Genomic DNA, 17,325 nt, shown 5'->3' with positions numbered 1-17,325 from the left:
AGGATAGTTTGTTTTTCACCTGTACCGCATCCCATCACAGGTTGGTCCACCATTTACAATGCAAGATGATGGAGCAACCTCTATCAAAAATGTTACCAGCAGTTGTCATAGAGGAAAAAAAAAATGAAGAGGAACCACATGCAGCCTCTTTTTTTTTTTTTGAGTCAGAGTCTTGCTCTGTTGCCCAGGCTGGAGTGCAGTGGCACAATCTCGGCTCACGGCAACTTCCACCTCCTGGGTTCAAGCAATTCTCCTGCCTCAGCCTTCTGAGTAGCTGGGACTATAGGTGCCTGCCACCACACCCAGCTAATTTTTGTATTTTTTAGTAGAGATGGGGTTTCATCATATTGGCCAGGCTGGTCTCGAACTCCTGACCTCGTGATCCACCCATCTTGGCCTCCCAAAGTGCTGGGATTACAGGCATGTGCTCAGCCGTGCAGGCTCTTAAAGTCTTGTCTAGGAGTGCCATGTCACTTTTACTCATGTTCCATTGGCAAGTCACATGGCCAAGTCTGACACCTACCAAGTAGGGAAGGAGCATCTTCCCTGGACAGGGAGCCACAGACAGCAATACTGTCTTCCACACTTGCCTGTACTTTTTCTGTACATTCCTTGGAATTTAAGTCTGACACCTACCGGGGAGGGAAGCAGCATCTTCCCTGGACACGGAGCCACAGACAGCAATACTGTCTTCCACACTTGCCTGTACTTTTTCTGTACATTCCTTGGAATTTAAGTCTGACACCTACCGGGGAGGGAAGCAGCATCTTCCCTGGACACGGAGCCACAGACAGCAATACTGTCTTCCACACTTGCCTGTACTTTTTCTGTACATTCCTTGGAATTTTCTACAATGACAATCATGTCATCTGCAAGTAGAGACAGCCTCAGAGAAACACTGCACAGAAATCTTAAGCAAAAGAAAAAAATAAACATGTTCTGCGGTTAAAAATTCTTCTAAGTTTCAGTCTGAAAATGCTGAGTTGAATGCACAGCTGATAAGAATTGCTGTTTATTTGCATTTTATAAAACTTAGGAAATCACCTAATGAGCCAAAGACACGATGGTTCCTTGAAGAAGACGCCTCAATGGCATGTCCTGGACCCTGCAGTGCATAATGGCTGTGTGTGTGTGTGTGTGTGTGTGTGTGTGTGTGTGTGTGTGAAGCTGCTGGAGCTGTCTGAGGCATGTCCTACCTGCTGTGCATTTCCTGGGCAAATCCGAGCTCTCTGAGTCTCAGGCACCCATCTCTCAAATTGTGACTTTATAGTTGATTTCTTCCAAAATCCATTTATGTAAGCTTAAAGGATTTTCAAGGAAATTGTTATTTTTTGAAAATGTTACTCAATATTTCAGAATATAACATCAAATTGCCTTTTTGCTTTTTGTGTTTCAAACAATAAGGCATTTACATGAAACAAACATTTTTAAGAGTGGATTTGATCTTGCTGCTTTTTTACCATGTGCTATTCTAGTCCTCTGTTTGGAACATAAAAATTATTTCCACTGCAACTAATTATAGTATAAGTCACAAATGCTGGATTACTATTGCTGATGGGGAATTAGAAGCAACTACCATGCAAATATCAAAAGCTTCTTATTTTTGAACTTCTCCCAAGAACTAATACTAGCTAATAAAACACAGGGAAGACATATGCAACATCCAATGTAGATATGAGCTTTTCAAGTTGGCTTTATGAGTGCTCGGCTTGACACAAATCTGAAGAGAATTATTTCCTGTCTAATACATTACACCTCTGTCAAAAACCAGTTAAGCATATTGTGTGGGTCTATTTCTGGCTTCTCTTTTCTGTTCTGTTGATCTGGTACCTATCCTTCTGTCAGCACCATATATAAAGTTTTAATATCAGGTGGAGTGATTCCTCCCATTTTATTCTTCTTCGAAACTGTTTTAGTTATTCTAAGCCCTGTGCCTTTTCATATACATTTTAGACTAAGCTCATCTATGTCGACAAAAACCTTATTTGGGTATAACAGGAACTGCACTATAAACCTGTGGATCAATTTGGGAGAGTTGACATTATTTGTATGTTGAGTCTTCTATACTATGAACAAGGTATTTCTCTTGAATTCTTTGATTCTTTTCATCAGTATTTTATATTTTTAGGCATACAGATCTTGTATATGTTTTGTTAACTGAAATTTAAGTACTTTATTGTCTTTGGAGTGATTTTTTTTTAGAAGCAGTTTTGCTTTTATTACCCAGGCTGGAGTACAGTGGCGCAATATTGGCTCACGGCAACCTCTGCCTCCCCTCCCAGGTTCAAGTGATTCTCCCGCCTCAGCCTCCCAAGTAGTTGGGATTACAGGCGCCCACCACTACAACTGGCTAATCTTTTGTATTTTTAGTAAAGATGGGGTTTCATCACATTGGCCAGACTGAGACTGAACTCCTGACCTCACATGATCCACCTGCCTTGGCCTCCCAAAGTGCTGGGATTACAGGTGTAAAACACTGTGCCTGGCCATCTTTGGAGTGATTATTAATGGCACTGTGTTTTTAATTGTCATTTCTGCATGTTCATTGTCAATGTATAGAAATGTGACCCATTTTTGTGTGCTGATTTTGGGACCTCACTTACTAGTTCTAAGAGTTAAAAACAATTCTTTTCGTCTATTCCTTGGGATTTTCCACATAGACCATCATGTCAACTGCGAAGAGAGGCAGTTTCATTCCTTCCTTTCTGATATATATGCCATTTCCCTCTCCTGTCTTGTACAGCTAGAACTTCAACATGCAACATCAATAAATTGTTCCTGATCTTATGGAGAGGGCATATGCTACTGGGGCCAGGTGCGATGGCTCACGCCTGTAGTCCCAGCACTTTGGAGGCCAAGGGAGGTAGATCACTTGAGGTCAGGAGCTCGAGACCAACCTGGCCAACATGGTGAAACCCCATCTCTACTAAAAATACAAAAATTATCCGGCTATGGTGGTGCGTGCCTGTAATCCCAGCTACTCGGGAGGCTGAGGCAGGAGAATCTGTTGAACCTGGGAGCGGAGGTTGCAGTGAGCCGAGACTGTGTCACTGCACTCCAGCCTGGGGGACAGAGTGAGACTTTGTCTGAAAAAAAAAAAAATTATCCAGTGAAGCCATCTGAGCCTGAGGATTTCCTTTTCAGGAACTTTTTTTTTTTTGAGACGGAATTTCGCTTGTTACCCATGCTGGAGTGCAATGGCGCAATCTCAGCTCACTGCAACCCCCGGCTCCCGGGTTCAAGCAGTTCTCCTGCCTCAGGACTACAGGCTGCACCACCACACCCTGCTAAGTTTTGTATTTTTAGTAGAGACGGGGTTTCACCATGTTGACCAGGATGGTCTCGATCTCTTGACCTCGTGATCCACCTGCCTCGGCCTCCCAAAGTGCTGGGATTATAGGCGTGAGCCACCACACCCGGCCCCTTTTCAGGAACTTTTAAGTGACAAACTCAATTTCTTTAATAGTTATAGGAATATTTAGGTTATCTATTTCATCTTATTTGGTAGTTTGTGGTTTTCAAGTAATTGGTCCATTTCTTCTAGATTGTTAAATTGTTATAGTATTCCATTTTTATCCTTTTGATGCCTGCAGAATCTACAGTGATATTCCCTGTTTCATTCCTGATATTGATGATTTACATCACCTATTTTAACTTTTTGTCAGCCTTGCTAGAGTTTATCAATTTTGCTGACTTTTCAAAGAACCAGCTTTTTTCATTGCTTTCCTATTGTCAATTTCATTGAGTTCTGCTCTATTATTTCGTCCCTTCTGCTTGCTTTGGGTTTATTTTGCTCTTCTTCAGGTTTCTAGAGACAGAAACTTACTGACTTGAGATCTTTCCTGATTTCTAAGGTAAGCATTTCATGCTATACATTTCCCTCTTGGCACGACTCTACCCGTTACGTTGACAAAAATGCTTTGCTGTGATACTTGGCTAGCAACGGCCAGCGCAGCGCTGGGCCCCTTGAACAAAGTAACGTGCTTGTGATCTAATCACAAACACTCGCCTGGAATTGCAGAGAGATCCTCTCATACGCTCTAAGGGAGGAAATCCAGGACACCTATTCCATCCAAGCACAAAGGTGGCAAGAAAACACAAAGGTTCACCGAGAAGCAAAACAGTCTTCCTGCCCGAACTAAAACCATCTTTTAAGACTTTTCATAACTCTGGGGAGAGGGCAGGGTGTTATTAAATTTATTACACATGTGAAAAAGTCTATATTGTCTTATAGCCTAACTGGAAGGAAAGCAAAAGTGAGAAAAAAGGACACTTTCTAGGATGAGGAACACAGAGAAAAGCAGAGAAGTAAAACACCCCAGGGTGTACCTGTGTTCAGAGTAGACGAGGGGCAGAGACAGAGAGTAAATGGCAAGCCCACAAAACATGCTCAACATCCATCCCCATCAAGGAAATAGGAAGCTCAATGAGATATCACTTCACACTCACCAGGATGGCTAGAATAAAAAAGACAGGTAACACAAAGTATTGGTCAGAATGCAGAGGAACTTGAACCCTATACACCTGTGGGAGTGTAAAATGGTAGAGCATTTTTTGAAAATTGTTTAGCAGGTCATCAAAAAGTTAAACATGGGTACCACTCAATTGTACATTCTAATTAATCAAGATGGTAAATTTTACATGATCGGTATTTTACCACAATGAAAAAAGTTAAACATCATTATTTTATGATCTAACATGTGTACTCCTAGGTATATACTCAGGAGAAATTTAAATGTATTTCTGCACAAGACTTGTACACAGATTGGGAGTAGCAGTCACACATGTAATCCCAGCACTTTGGGAGGCCGAGGTAGGAAGATCACTTGAGCCCAGGAGTTAGAGAACAGCCTAGGCAACACAGCAAGACGCTGTCTCTACTAAAAAGAAAAAAAAAAAAAAAAAAAAAACAAATCTAGCCAGGCATGTTGGCATGTGCCTGTGGTCTCAGTTACTCAGGAGGCCAAGGCAGGAGGATTGCTTGAGCTCAGCAGGAGGTGGAGGCTGCAGTGAGCTGTGAATGGGAGTGAGCCACTGCACTCCCATGAAGGGTGACAGATCGAGATCTTAGAAACAAAACAAAACAATAACAAAAAAACAAACCTCAGCCGGGTGTGGTGGCTCATGCTTGTAATTCCAGCACTTTGGGAGGCCGAGGCAGGTGGATCATTTGAGGCCAGGAGTTCAAGACCAGCCCAACCAACATGGTCAAACCCCGTCTCTACTACAAATACAAAAATTAGCTGGGTGGTAGTAGCGTGTGCCTGTAATCCCAGCTACTTGGGAAGTTGAGGCAGTAGAATCACTTGAGCCTGGGAGACGGAGGTTGCAGTCAGCCAAGATTGCGCCACTGCACTCCAGTCTGGGTAAGAGAGTGAGACCCTGTCTCCAAGAAAAAAAAAAACAACCAAAAATGTGGTCCCAGCTACTCGGGAAGCTGAGGCTAGAGAATCATTTGAACCCAGCAACCCAGGAGGCGGAGGTTGCAGTGAACCGAGATCGTACCTCTGCTCTCCAGCCTAGGCGACAGAGTGTGGTCCTGCCTCAAAAAAACCAAAACAAAACAAAATCAAAGCCAAAGCCAAAGCCAAACCTGTATATGAATGTACGTAACGCATTGTTTGTAACTGAAAAAAGTAGAAACAACCCAAATGTCCATCGCATGACATTTGATGAATAAACACGATTATTTGCTTATTTATATTGAAATATACAGAATATATTATTCCATATAATAGAATATTTTTGAGCCATATAAAGGAATGAAGTACTGTTACCTCCTACAGCATGGATAAACCTTGAAAATACTATGCTCAGTAGAAGAAGCCAGATATAAAGGGTTCCACGTTGTGTAATTTCATTAACGTGAAATGTCCAGAAGACGTAAATCTAGAAACAGAAAGTAGACGAGTGGTTTCCAGGGCTGGGAGGTGGGGTGAGTTGGGAGTGGGGGATAAGAGGCATGAGGTTTCTTTTTGGGGTAATGGAAATGTTCTGGAATTAGACAGTGGTGATTGTAACTTTATGTTTTGAGAGACAGGGTCTTGTCTGTCATTGAGGCTGGCATGTAGTGGTGCAATCAGAGCTCACTGGAGCCTCAGCCTGGGCTCAAGCAATCCTCTCTCCTTAGCCTCCCAAGCAGCCAGGACTACAGGACCGGTGTGTGCCACCTCATCCAGCTAATTTAAAAAAAGTTTTTTTGTAGAGATGGGAGCCTTGCAATGTTGCACAGGCTGGTCTCAAATTCCTGGCCTAAGTGATCCTCCTCTCTGGGCCTCCCAAAATGCTGGGATTATGGGCATGAGCCACTATGCCAGGCCAATTGTAACTTTAAAAGGTGAATTTTACTGTCTATGAATTATATCTTGATTTTGAAAGATGGCGAGAGCTCTGCCCCCAGGAGCGGGGGCAGAGATCAGGAGAAAGCATGGGGACAGGCAGGGGCCAGGGAAGCTGCACACCCTCAAAGACCCTGTAGAGCTTCTGACTTGTCCCTGGCTGGGGTGGGACCCTCGCTGCGGTTGCTGGCCCTGGACCTCGGGGCTAGGCACATCCTGAAGACAATCATTGTCTTAAATGTGAGGAGTTCTGGGCTTCAAATACAAAGAAAAGGGTATGTAGGTAAAAATGAAAGTTTGTTTTAAGAAGCAAGAAAGAGCTGGCAGTGAGAAAGTAGAGGCAGTGCGTGTAGATTTCTTTTGTAGCTAAGCAATAATGAGGTCTTCCACCAGGCTGAAGACAGGATTTCCTTCTATGGTTATATTTAGGGCAATCCTAAGCAGGTTTTTTGTCCTCCAGTAGACGGAAACGAGGAAATCAACAAGGATATCTGAACAACACTAGAGTAAAAATGGAAAATAAAAGGAATATGTAGGAAGGCTGCCATGTAAGGCTAGGCTGGCTGTGCACTGCACAGCTGTAAGAGGAACAGGTACACCAAGGTCTAGACACACAGCCTCTCCCGGAGATGTGCCCTGCACAGTCCTTATCCTGGCAATAGAGAAGCTCCCTCCTTTGAGACAGGAGCCATTGGAGAGGGGAGGAGGGTACATGGAGACACTGAGGCAGGGTGGAGGGAGTTCAGGAGCCCTGTCTTAGGCTTTCTTCTTTGTCATTTAAATAAGAGGGGAGGTTCTCGTTGGAGATTAAGAGAGAATAATAGTTATTTGTGGGAGATCAAAAAAGTCTGGAGCAACAAGACAGGAAGTCGAGAACATTAAGGACTTCTCTCAGACCAGATGACCTGATTTCTAGTGGACTCAGCAGCCACCACCCTGTAACTTCCTCCAGCACCTGAGCCAGGCTAAGAGATGAGCAAGTGGCTCATGGGGATCACTCAGTGCTGGAAACCAGAGAGCAGGAAGAAGTCAGAGGAGCACAGCTTCCTAAGCGGGCAGTCAATGGGGCTGAGTGGAGAGGAGAAGGGGTCTGTGTGTGTCCTCATTCACCTGGGGTCCATCCCCACTGAGCAGAGAGGAGAAGGGGTCTGTGTGTGCCATTCACCTGGGGTCCATCCCCACTGAGCAGAGAGGAGAAGGGATCTGTGTTTGCCATTCACTTGGGGTCCATCCGTGCTGAGCAGAGAGGAGAAGGGGTCTGGGTGTGCCCTTATTCACCTCGGGTCCATCCCCACCAAGCGGAGAGGAGAATGTGTCTATGTGTGACCTGGGCTCCATCCTCACCAAGTGGAGAGGAGAATGTGTCTGTGTGTGTCTTCATTCACCTGGGATCCATTCTCACTGAGAAGAGAGGAGAATGTGTCTGTGTGTGACCTGGGCTCCATCCTCACCAAGTGGAGAGGAGAATGTGTCTGTGTGTGTCTTCATTCACCTGGGATCCATTCTCACTGAGAAGAGAGGAGAATGTGTCTGTGTGTGACCTGGGCTCCATCCTCACCAAGTGGAGAGGAGAATGTGTCTGTGTGTGTCTTCATTCACCTGGGATCCATTCCCACTGAGAGGAGAGGACAATGTGTGTATGTGTGACCTGGGATCCATCTTGGGGCCTTTCCTGAATGCCTCCTCCAGGAGGAGCTGGAGCTGACTGTGTCTCAGCACTGTTGGAGCTCAGTGGGGTGCAGGCAAGACTGGCTAAGTGACAAACCTGGAAAGAGATGCCAGGAGGAGGGCCAGTGGCAGAGCTGGGAATGAGGCCAGCAAGGACCCGGTGCAGATCTGGGCATTCAGAAGTGGAGAGCTTGAGGTCCTAGGGTGGGTCCTGACTGGGGTGGAGGCCACTCATGTGAAAGGACAGGGTCACAGAGGGTTAGATGCAGGGTCTGAGGAGGAGGGCAGATGACAGGAGAGAACGACAAGAGGACACCCTGGATACGGGTGGGAGGCAGGACTCTGGTGCTCAAGAGCTGGCCTTGGCTCCTGGTGCCTGGACCCCACCGCTTGCTGTGCACGTCACGTCCACCCGGTACAGTGCCTCTTCCTGTGCTGGGCAAACCCTTCATTAGTCTTTGCTTTTGTCACTTTCCCTGCTGTCATCATAAACACAATTTCACAGCTACTCTAAAGTCCAGCTTAGTGTATAGTAACATTCTCAATCCTCTGCTCCCATTACATAAAACATTCCTTCCTGAATTTTGTCATTCAAGGAACAGTCTTGTGGTGGTAGCCTTTTTGGAGATATTTTTCTGATTCAAACGCAAATTTGAGTTCTATACTATTCATTCATTGATTTGACAAATCTCTGTGAGTCCCCACCCATTATGGAGCACAGTAGGGACCAGAGGGGGTGAGGTTTCACCCCTGGGCGCTGACGCTGCAGCAGGTTGAACAGTAGAGCAATACATGGAAATGTGCATCAGACCAGAGACGAGTGGTGCCGTGTGGAACTTCAGGATAGGGAGGTCAGGGGAGGTCCCTGAGGAGATGCCCACAGGGCCCACTTGGATGAGGTTGGGGAGGGAGACACACAGACATTTGGGGAAAGAGCTTCCTGAGCCCCAGCGCAGGAAAGGCCCGAGTGAGGTGGGTAACTGGTGTGCTCAGGCCCAGCCAGCGTGGCCGAAGAGGGAGTACCGGGAGAATGGGGTGGCAACCAGGCCAGACAGCAGCCAGAACTCTCGCAGGCACCCCCTCTTCAACAAAGACAGAAACAGAGACGGGCGCATGGGGAGGGGAGTGCAGGGGCTTGAGAACGCAGGGGGCTGGCCTAGTCAAGGGCTGAAGAACAGACCTGCCACCCACTCCCCTCTGACTTCTCCCCTCTGGCTTCCACCCTGAGGGATCCCCAGGATCCACTTGCTCCTCTCCCACCCCGCAGGTGCTGGGCAGGCTTTCTGTGTGATATCCTGAGGGTGAACAGGTGGCAGGATATAAGCTGGGAGGGGAAGCATAGAGAGGGGTGAGGGGGCCGCAGGGGGAACAGGAGAGGCCCAAGGTGATAGGGAGGTGGTGCCTGCAGCTGCTGAGGGGACAGTGACTCTGACGCAGGGACCTTCCAAAAGCGCACCCTGCCCCCTTCCCTTCCTCAAAGGGGCACTGATGCGGCCGGCCCGGTGAACACCTGTGATGCATAAGCTAAGCACGATCATCCTCTCCTCCTTTTTCCTGGAGTGTAATCTCTCCACCTCTCTTGCAGCTGGCACAGCTGCATGACCTGCTCTAGGAAGTGAGGTGTAGCTGTTGTCTGCATCGGGCTCCCCAAGAGCACATGGACCTTGCTGGGCAGAGGAGAGGGGTGAGAGGAGAGCCTTGCATCTGCCTCTCCCTCCTGCTTTGGAGACTGGAGCAGGTATTCCACCAGGAAGAGAAGCATCATTCTGAGAATAAAGATGCAGAAGGACAAGCCCTGGACGACACTGCCAAGCTGCCCGACAAAACCCGAGACTACCTGCCTCTGGAATTCTCTGTGTGCATAAGCCACGCAGGCAGGGTCTTTCACCCGCAGCTCAAGATGCCCTGGCCCACAGACAGGCTGGGGCTGAGTGCACAGCAAGCACTTTGGCTCTCCTCCGAGGGCAGCGGGTCACAGCCAGCACTGGCTCACTCTTTCCGTGGTGCTCGCCTGCAGGGCGTGGGACTCGCTGGTTATTTTATCTTTTCTATTACATTCTCTAGGAATTACTTCTTTTTTAGTGGAGAAGAACCACCACTTCTTTCATAATTAGGTAACTCATGGCATCCTACTTATCTACTCTTCTTCTCAAAACGATTAATTACTAGACACACAAAAAATATAATTTATGTCTTATGAAAGCAGCCTTGGAATAATTTCAGGCTTTTAAAATCATGTTGGCCTTGCTGCAGATCTGATAGTATTGTGAGCTCATATATCTTACCACTGTGAAGTCAGAGTAGAAAATACATCATCTCTTTCAGATTCCTGGAATAACTTCAGAAGTTCTGGATCCCCAGATAAATGTGCAAGAATGCGCAATTCAATCTGTGAAAAGTCTGTGAGGCAGAATTCTGCATTAAGTTAGAGTTTGCCAGCAGCGTTCCTTGTGAGTGCTGCCCAATTGGCCACCCTCAGACTCTCCTCATTCAGCAGCCTGAAGGTGCACATCCCCACCTCCCGTCTGCCAGGGTCCTCTGGCCTCAGTGTCAGGAGGTGAGAAATGCAATGGGGAGGATGGTGCAAGATGAGGAGGCTCGGGAGTGAGTGAGAGTGTGTGTATGGAGGGGAGCTGTTGTTATAAATAGGATGACCAATTACCCTATTTATAGGCTGCATCAACAAAGTGACATTGAGCAAAGGCACAGAGGAGGCAAAGGAGGGCACCAAGATGGTCTCTAGGGGAGAGGAATGGCCTGGGCAAGGGCCTGGAGTGGAGGTGACTCTGAGCTGGGAGGACCAGGACTTGGCAAGGCCATAGGGAGCCAGGCAGACAAAGCACAGGGGTGTAGGGCAAGGGTATCTGGGATTTAGATACGGTGACATGAGGGGACACTGGAAGCAAAACTTGCCACTACGTACTGTGCCTTAGAATTTATTTGAAAGTGACCAGGCACAGTGGCTCATGCCCGTGGCTTGTGCCAGCACTTTGGGAGGCCAAGGTGGGCGGATCACCTGAGGTCAGGAGTCCGAGACCAGCCTGGCCAACATGGTGAAACCCTGTCTCTACTAAAAATGTAAAAATTAGCTGGGTGTGGTGGTGTACACCTGGAATCCCAGCTACTCCGGAGGCTGAGGCAGGAGAATCACTTGAACCTGGGAGGCAGAGGTTGCAATGAGCAGAGGTCACGCCATTGCATTCCAGCCTGGGCAACAAGAGAAAGACTCTGTCTCAAAAAAAATAATTTATTTGAAAGAATGCATTCCATAAGGACCTTTGGATTAGTCAATTTCTAAACATTTGAACTCCATGAAAACGAATCAAGTAAGCTACAGCAACGTACCTGCTGCTAGAAAGGTGTGGCCTTTGGATGAAACAAACATGGCCCTCGGGCAGATGGTGAGAATCTCGTCTTCTTTACCTGAATTGTTTTTTCAAGAGCATTTAGTGAATTTGGTCATGAACTGACTGGTAGCTAGTCCTCAATACAATATTGTTTGAATATTATTCCAAAGTCAAGAGTTAAGATTTTAAATTTTCTGAATATTTTTATTAAGTTTTTTAGAGATGGGGGTCTCACTTTATTGCCCAGGCTGGAGTGCAGTGGCACAATCATAGCTCACTGCAGCCTTGCACTCCAGGGCTTAAGCAATACTCCTGCCTCAGCCTACCAAAGCATCTGGGACTACAGGTACACACCACCATGACCACCTAATTTTTAATTCTCTTGCGGGACAGGCTCCCACCATATTGCCCAGGCTGGTCTCCAACTCCTGGACTTAAGCAGTCCTTCCGCCTTGGCCTCCCAAAGTGCTGGGATTGCAGGTGTGAGCCAAGGCACCTGGCCTTAATGTAATTTTAAAAATAACATATTCCTACTGAAAGCTAACTAGGTTTTCTGATTTAAAATTTTTCTGTTCTTGGCCAGGCTGGTGGCTCACACCTGTAATCCCAGCACTTTGGAAGGCCAAGGACGGTGAATCACTTTATGTCGGAGTTCAAGACCAGTCTGACCAACATGGAGAAACCCTATCTCTACTAAAAAAAATAAAAAAAACAAAATTAGCCAGGCATGGTGGCACATGCCTGTAATGCCAGCTACTCAGGAGGCTGAGGCAGGAGAACTGCTTGAACCAGGGAGGCGGAGGTTGCAGTGAGCCGAGATCATGCCACTGCACTCCAGCCTGGGCAACAAGAACAACACTCTGTCTCAAAAACCATATATATATGGCCAGGCACAGTGGCTCATGCCTGTAATCCCAGCACTTTGGGAGGCCGAGGCAGGCGGATCACGAGGTCAGGGGTTCAAAACCAGCCTGGCCAACATGGTGAACGCTGTCTCTACCAAAAACACAAAAATTAGCTGGGCGTGGTGGTGCATGCCTGTAGTCTCACCTATTCTGGAAGCTGAGGCAGAAGAATGGCTTGAAACCGGGAGGCGGTGGTTGCAGTGAGCCAAGATTGTGCCACTCCAGCCTGGGCGACAGAGCCAGACTTCATCTCAAAAAAAAAAAAAAAAAAATTCTGTTCTGTGTAGAATTCTCAATGAAAAAAAGGAAAACCCAGACGTTGACAACTGAATGCATTCCAGTAAAAGCAGTCTTCAAACTCGGAGCCTTACTGATGGAAGGTCTATGTGGGAAGCACAGCTGTGACTTCCCCACTGAAGACATTTTAAAGGGGCAGCAGGGGAAGAAGTTGCCAGGAGCCCTCTGCACGGACACTGTTTCAGGACAGTCAAATGTATTTTAGAGAGGACTGCTCACTGGGACCGGACGCAGTGGCTCACACTTAGACTACCAGCACTTTGGGAGGCTGAGACGGGAGGATCACTTGAGCCCAGGAGTTTGAGACCAGCCTGAGAAACATGGTGAAACCCTGTCTTTACTAAGAATACAAAAAATTAACTGGGTGTGCTGGTGGGTGCCTATAATCCCAGCTACTCGAGAGGCTGAGGCAGGAGAATTGCCTGAACCCAGCAGGCAGAGGTTGCGGTGAGCTGAGATTGTGCCATTGCACTCCAGCCTGGGCAATACAGTGAGACTCCAACTCAAAAAAAAAAAAAGAAAAGAAAGGAAAAGAAAGGACTGCTCATTGGGTTTCCTTGTTTTGCTAGGACACAGCAGGGCCCCCAGCAGAGGGGCAGGAGTGCCACTGCCAAGGGTAGGAGTGCACGGGGCATGGGCGGAAAAGCTCTCATCTGCTCAGATTGGAACTTTTTCTTTTTTAGAAATGTACCCATCAGTGTCACAGCAGAATAGCCTAAAAGAAAGAGAGTGTTAGTATGCTTTTATAAACATTTCCAGTGATTTTCAGACTTTAATAAGCACCAGTGCTATTATATGTTTGTTTTTTTCTTTATTGGGAGGCTGGTGGGGGAAGAGATGGTAGGAGGAAAGCTACTTTCCTGATATAATTATCATCTATTTCTACTTGTAAACTGCTAACAGGGAGGTATCATATCACTTTAGCTGTTCATTATTTTTTCAATGTGTATTTAAATCCTGGTCATGCAAATACAGAGAACTTCAGGAAAGTGAAGCAGCTAGTTATATAGAAAAGCAATGACAAGTAACTTTTAAAAAAATGTTTAAAAGGGCACAGTGGCTCATATCTGTAATCCCAGCACTTTGGAAGTCCAAGGTGGGAGGTTCACTTGAACCCAGGAGTTTGAGACCAGCCTTAGCAACATGGCAAAACCCCATCTCTACAAAAAATACACAGACACACACAGACACGCAAATTAGCCAGGTATGGTGCTGCGTGCCTTTAGGCACAGCTACTCAGGAGGGTGAGGCGGGAGAATCACCTGAGCCCAGGAGGTCAAGGCTGCAGTGAGCCGTGATCACAATACTGTATTCCAGACTGGGTGACAGAGTGACACCCTGTCTCAAAAAAGAGTTACCCAAGACTTTAGCAAGGTAGAAAGAAATGAATTACCTTTAAAATTCTTAGGTTTAGTAATCTGAATTGGGTGCTTGGAGATACCTTGGATATTCTGTTAATAAGAAGAGAATAGCTTTAGTTAAAATATCTACTCTTAATCTGTACCACTTAGGGTATTTAACATACATCACATTTTATTAAACATTAAAACGAGTAAGTGAATGTATCATGCATAAGCACATTAAAACTTAATACAATTGTTTAATATCAAAATATAATTTTGGTGAATATACCACCAAATATGCTCAGCAGGTTTGAGAACAATTCCCTTTGACTCTAGCCTGTGTGACCCTTAACATAATTATGTACAGTCATTCTTTTTACAGAAGCACAAATTATAAACTCAGTTAACTTAAAAATCCCTACATTATATGCTAAAGGTAGGTTTCTGTGAAATTTGTGTATTGTACATCTATTTTAGAACATATTTTAAGATGAAAATTGTGGTCTCTTTGACGCTGGTCATTCCCCTTGCTCACTGCTCCTGGCTCTTGGTACCTGCCTCTGCCTTAGCCTGTCCTATACCTGGTGGCTTGGGTTGAGTCCCCTGCAGACTGTCGGGGTCATTTGTTAAGCACCTTCACATTTTTACAACTTGGGCAACGTGCAATAGTTCACATGTTTCTAGACTGTTTCAACTATTCAAATCATGAGAATTTCTGTTACAACGTCCTTTGGATTCTTGGCGGTGTATTGAACAATAATCCCCTGCTTTGTCTGGGAATAGAACTCATTGGGCATTATCAGTTGGTCTTGACTCCCTAGGTAAATCTGACAAATTGTGCCAAGCATCAAAGTCCTGCAGTCTTACAGCAATGCTCCTTAGATCCCCCTAGAAACACTGGGAAGTGGTAAGGCCACATTGTCATCCTCATTTTTTTTTAAGATGAGGATGTGAAGGCCTTGGGGTATTAACTCAGTGGCTCTCAAGTTTTCTGTACGTTAGAATCACATGATACTTTTAAAATACCCAATATTTACAGGATAAGCTCAATAACAGTGTAGAGAGGACAGAGAAAAGAGCTATTAAACTTGAAAAGAGGTCAACAGAAACTAATCTAAAGAAGGGAAGAACAATAAACAAAGCCTCAGGGCCTGTGAGAAAGTATAAAAATACAGTATCAAATTGTGTTCTCTTAGTTCCTGGAGAAAAGAAAGAGAATTGTGCAGAAAAATTTTTCTTTTTTTTGAGCAGAGTTTCGCTCTTGTTACCCAGGCTGGAGTGCAATGGCGCGATCTCGGCTCACCGCAACCTCCACCTCCTGGGTTCAGGCAATTCTCCTGCCTCAGCCTCCTGAGTGGCTGGGATTACAGGCGCACGCCACCACGCCCAGCTAATTTTTGCATTTTTAGTAGAGACGGGGTTTCACCATGTTGACCAGGATGGTCTCAATCTCTTGACCTCACAATCCACCCACCTCAGCCTCCCAAAGTGCTGGGATTATAGGCGTGCGCCACCGCGCCCAGCCTAGAAAGATTTCTCTTAAGTAATGGCCTAAAATTCTGAAATTTAGTGAAAGACATGCCTTTTCCAATTTCAAAAGCCAAACAACCGTAACTATGATAAATTAAAAAATAACCAGGCCCAGAAACTTCACAATCAAACTGCTGAAAAACTATGATTTAAAAAAAAAATGCTGAAAATAGCCAGAGCAAAATGATACTTTATATGCTGAGGAACAGCAATGTGAATGACTGCAGATTTCTCCTTAGAGACCATGTAGACCAGAAGTCAGTGGAACCACGACTTTCACATGCTGAAAGAAAAAAACTGCCAACTCAGAACTCTTTCTTCAGCAAACGCAACCTCCAGGAATGAAAGTGAGTTAAAGACATTCTCAGATGAATAAAAATTAAGGTATTCTGTCATCTGCAGTCCTTATCTAACAGAAATGCTACAGAAAATTCTTCAGGCTGAAGGGAAATGTTTCCAAAGAGAAACCTGGAACTTCAGGAATGAAAGATGAGCAACAGAAATGATCAGTATCTGGGTAAATATAATAAATCATCTTTTTTGAGTTCAATGGCTTTTGCAACCCTTATGCATCTTATTTGAAGTGATGAAATATAAAATCTAAAAATAGCCTCACACCTGTAATCTCAGCACTTTGGGAACCCAAAGGCAGGAGGATTGCTTGTGCCTAGGAGTTTGAGGCCAGCCTGAAGTACATTTACATGCCCATTATTTTTTTAAAAATGGCAAATGAAAACATGCTGGCAATAATGCAAAGAAAGGGGGAACTCTAGTACGCTGTTGGTAGGAAAGTAAATTAGTGCGGCCATGTGGAAAACAGCATGGAGTTTCCTCAAAAGAAAAATTAAAATACCATATAATCCAGCAATTCCACTGCAGTGTATGCATGGAAAAGAAAAGAAATCAGTATAAAAATAAGTATCTGCACTTCATGTTTACTACAGCCCTGTTCACAACAGTCAAAATACGGAATCAGCCTAAGTGTCTGTCAATAAGTGAATAGATGAAGAAAATGTGCTAAATAAACACAATGAAATACTATTCTGCTATAAAAAGAATGACCTCCTGTTGTTGGCAGCAACATGGATGAGCCTGGAGGCCATTATGTTAAGGGAAATAAATCAGTGAATTAAAACTGCATGTTTAATTCCAGTATATATACATAGTGGTAGCAGAACTGTTCACTGTACCCCTGCGGAAAGCAACTTTATTAATTAGAGTGCAGTAACTGTGTTCAGTTGCTTCTATCTTTTGCCTTTAAGACTATTCATTTCAGGTCTGCATCTTTTTTCCCCCCTGCACCCCCCCAACAACTTTCCCCAGTGAGGTTGTTTCACACAAATTTAGTATAATTAGATTGATATGTCACATTCTGTTTCCTATCTTGAGATCCCCTGACTTCATAAATGACTTTTGAAAATTTACATAATTATAGTTCACTATGCTAGTGTGCATTCTATTGGTTTTGACAAATGCATAGTGTCAGCTATCCACCACTGTAGTACCATACAAAATAGTGTTACCACCCTAAACAATCCCCTGAGATTTACTTATCCAAACTTATTCCCAAGTGCCAGCCCTGAACTTCTGGAAACCACTAATCTGTTTACTGTTTCTACAGTTTTGCCTTTTCTAAAATGTCACATGATTTGGAATCGTACAGTATGTAGGCTTTCCAGATTGATTTATTTCATTTGGCAATATGAATTTAAGATTCATTCATGCCTTTTTATGGTTTAATAGGTTATTCCTTTTTATCACTGAATACTATTTCTCAGTATGAATGTGTCACAGCTTATTTATCTATTCACCTCTAAAAAAGCATCTTGGTTGCTTCCAGTTTTTGGCAATTATGAATAAAGATGCCATAAGCATTTGGGTGCAGGTTCTTTTGTGG

General features: G+C 44.9%; 1 protein-coding gene across 4 annotated transcripts in view; it reads right to left on the bottom strand.

Annotated features, from left to right (window-relative positions):
* Positions 1-17,325, bottom strand: part of POLN (DNA polymerase nu) — a 161,537-nt gene that overhangs the window by 35,236 nt on the left and 108,976 nt on the right. For all 4 annotated transcript variants that reach the window (XR_013533228.1, XM_008993707.6, XM_035294609.3 and 1 more), the window contains 3 exons: positions 13,949-14,006; positions 11,352-11,429; positions 10,292-10,406 (listed from right to left, as the gene is read on the bottom strand). Coding sequence is in view for 3 of the 4 variants with exons in the window: in XM_008993707.6 (XP_008991955.5) it covers positions 10,292-10,406; positions 11,352-11,429; positions 13,949-14,006 (251 nt within the window). In the remaining variant the exon portion in view is untranslated. The remainder of the gene's footprint in view (positions 1-10,291; positions 10,407-11,351; positions 11,430-13,948; positions 14,007-17,325) is intronic.

This window comes from Callithrix jacchus, chromosome 3, assembly GCF_049354715.1.
Source record: "Callithrix jacchus isolate 240 chromosome 3, calJac240_pri, whole genome shotgun sequence".
In the NCBI taxonomy this organism is placed as follows: domain Eukaryota; kingdom Metazoa; phylum Chordata; class Mammalia; order Primates; family Cebidae; genus Callithrix; species Callithrix jacchus.
The sequence above is the reverse complement of the archived record's forward strand: the minus strand, read 5'-3'. Positions and strand labels throughout refer to the sequence as shown.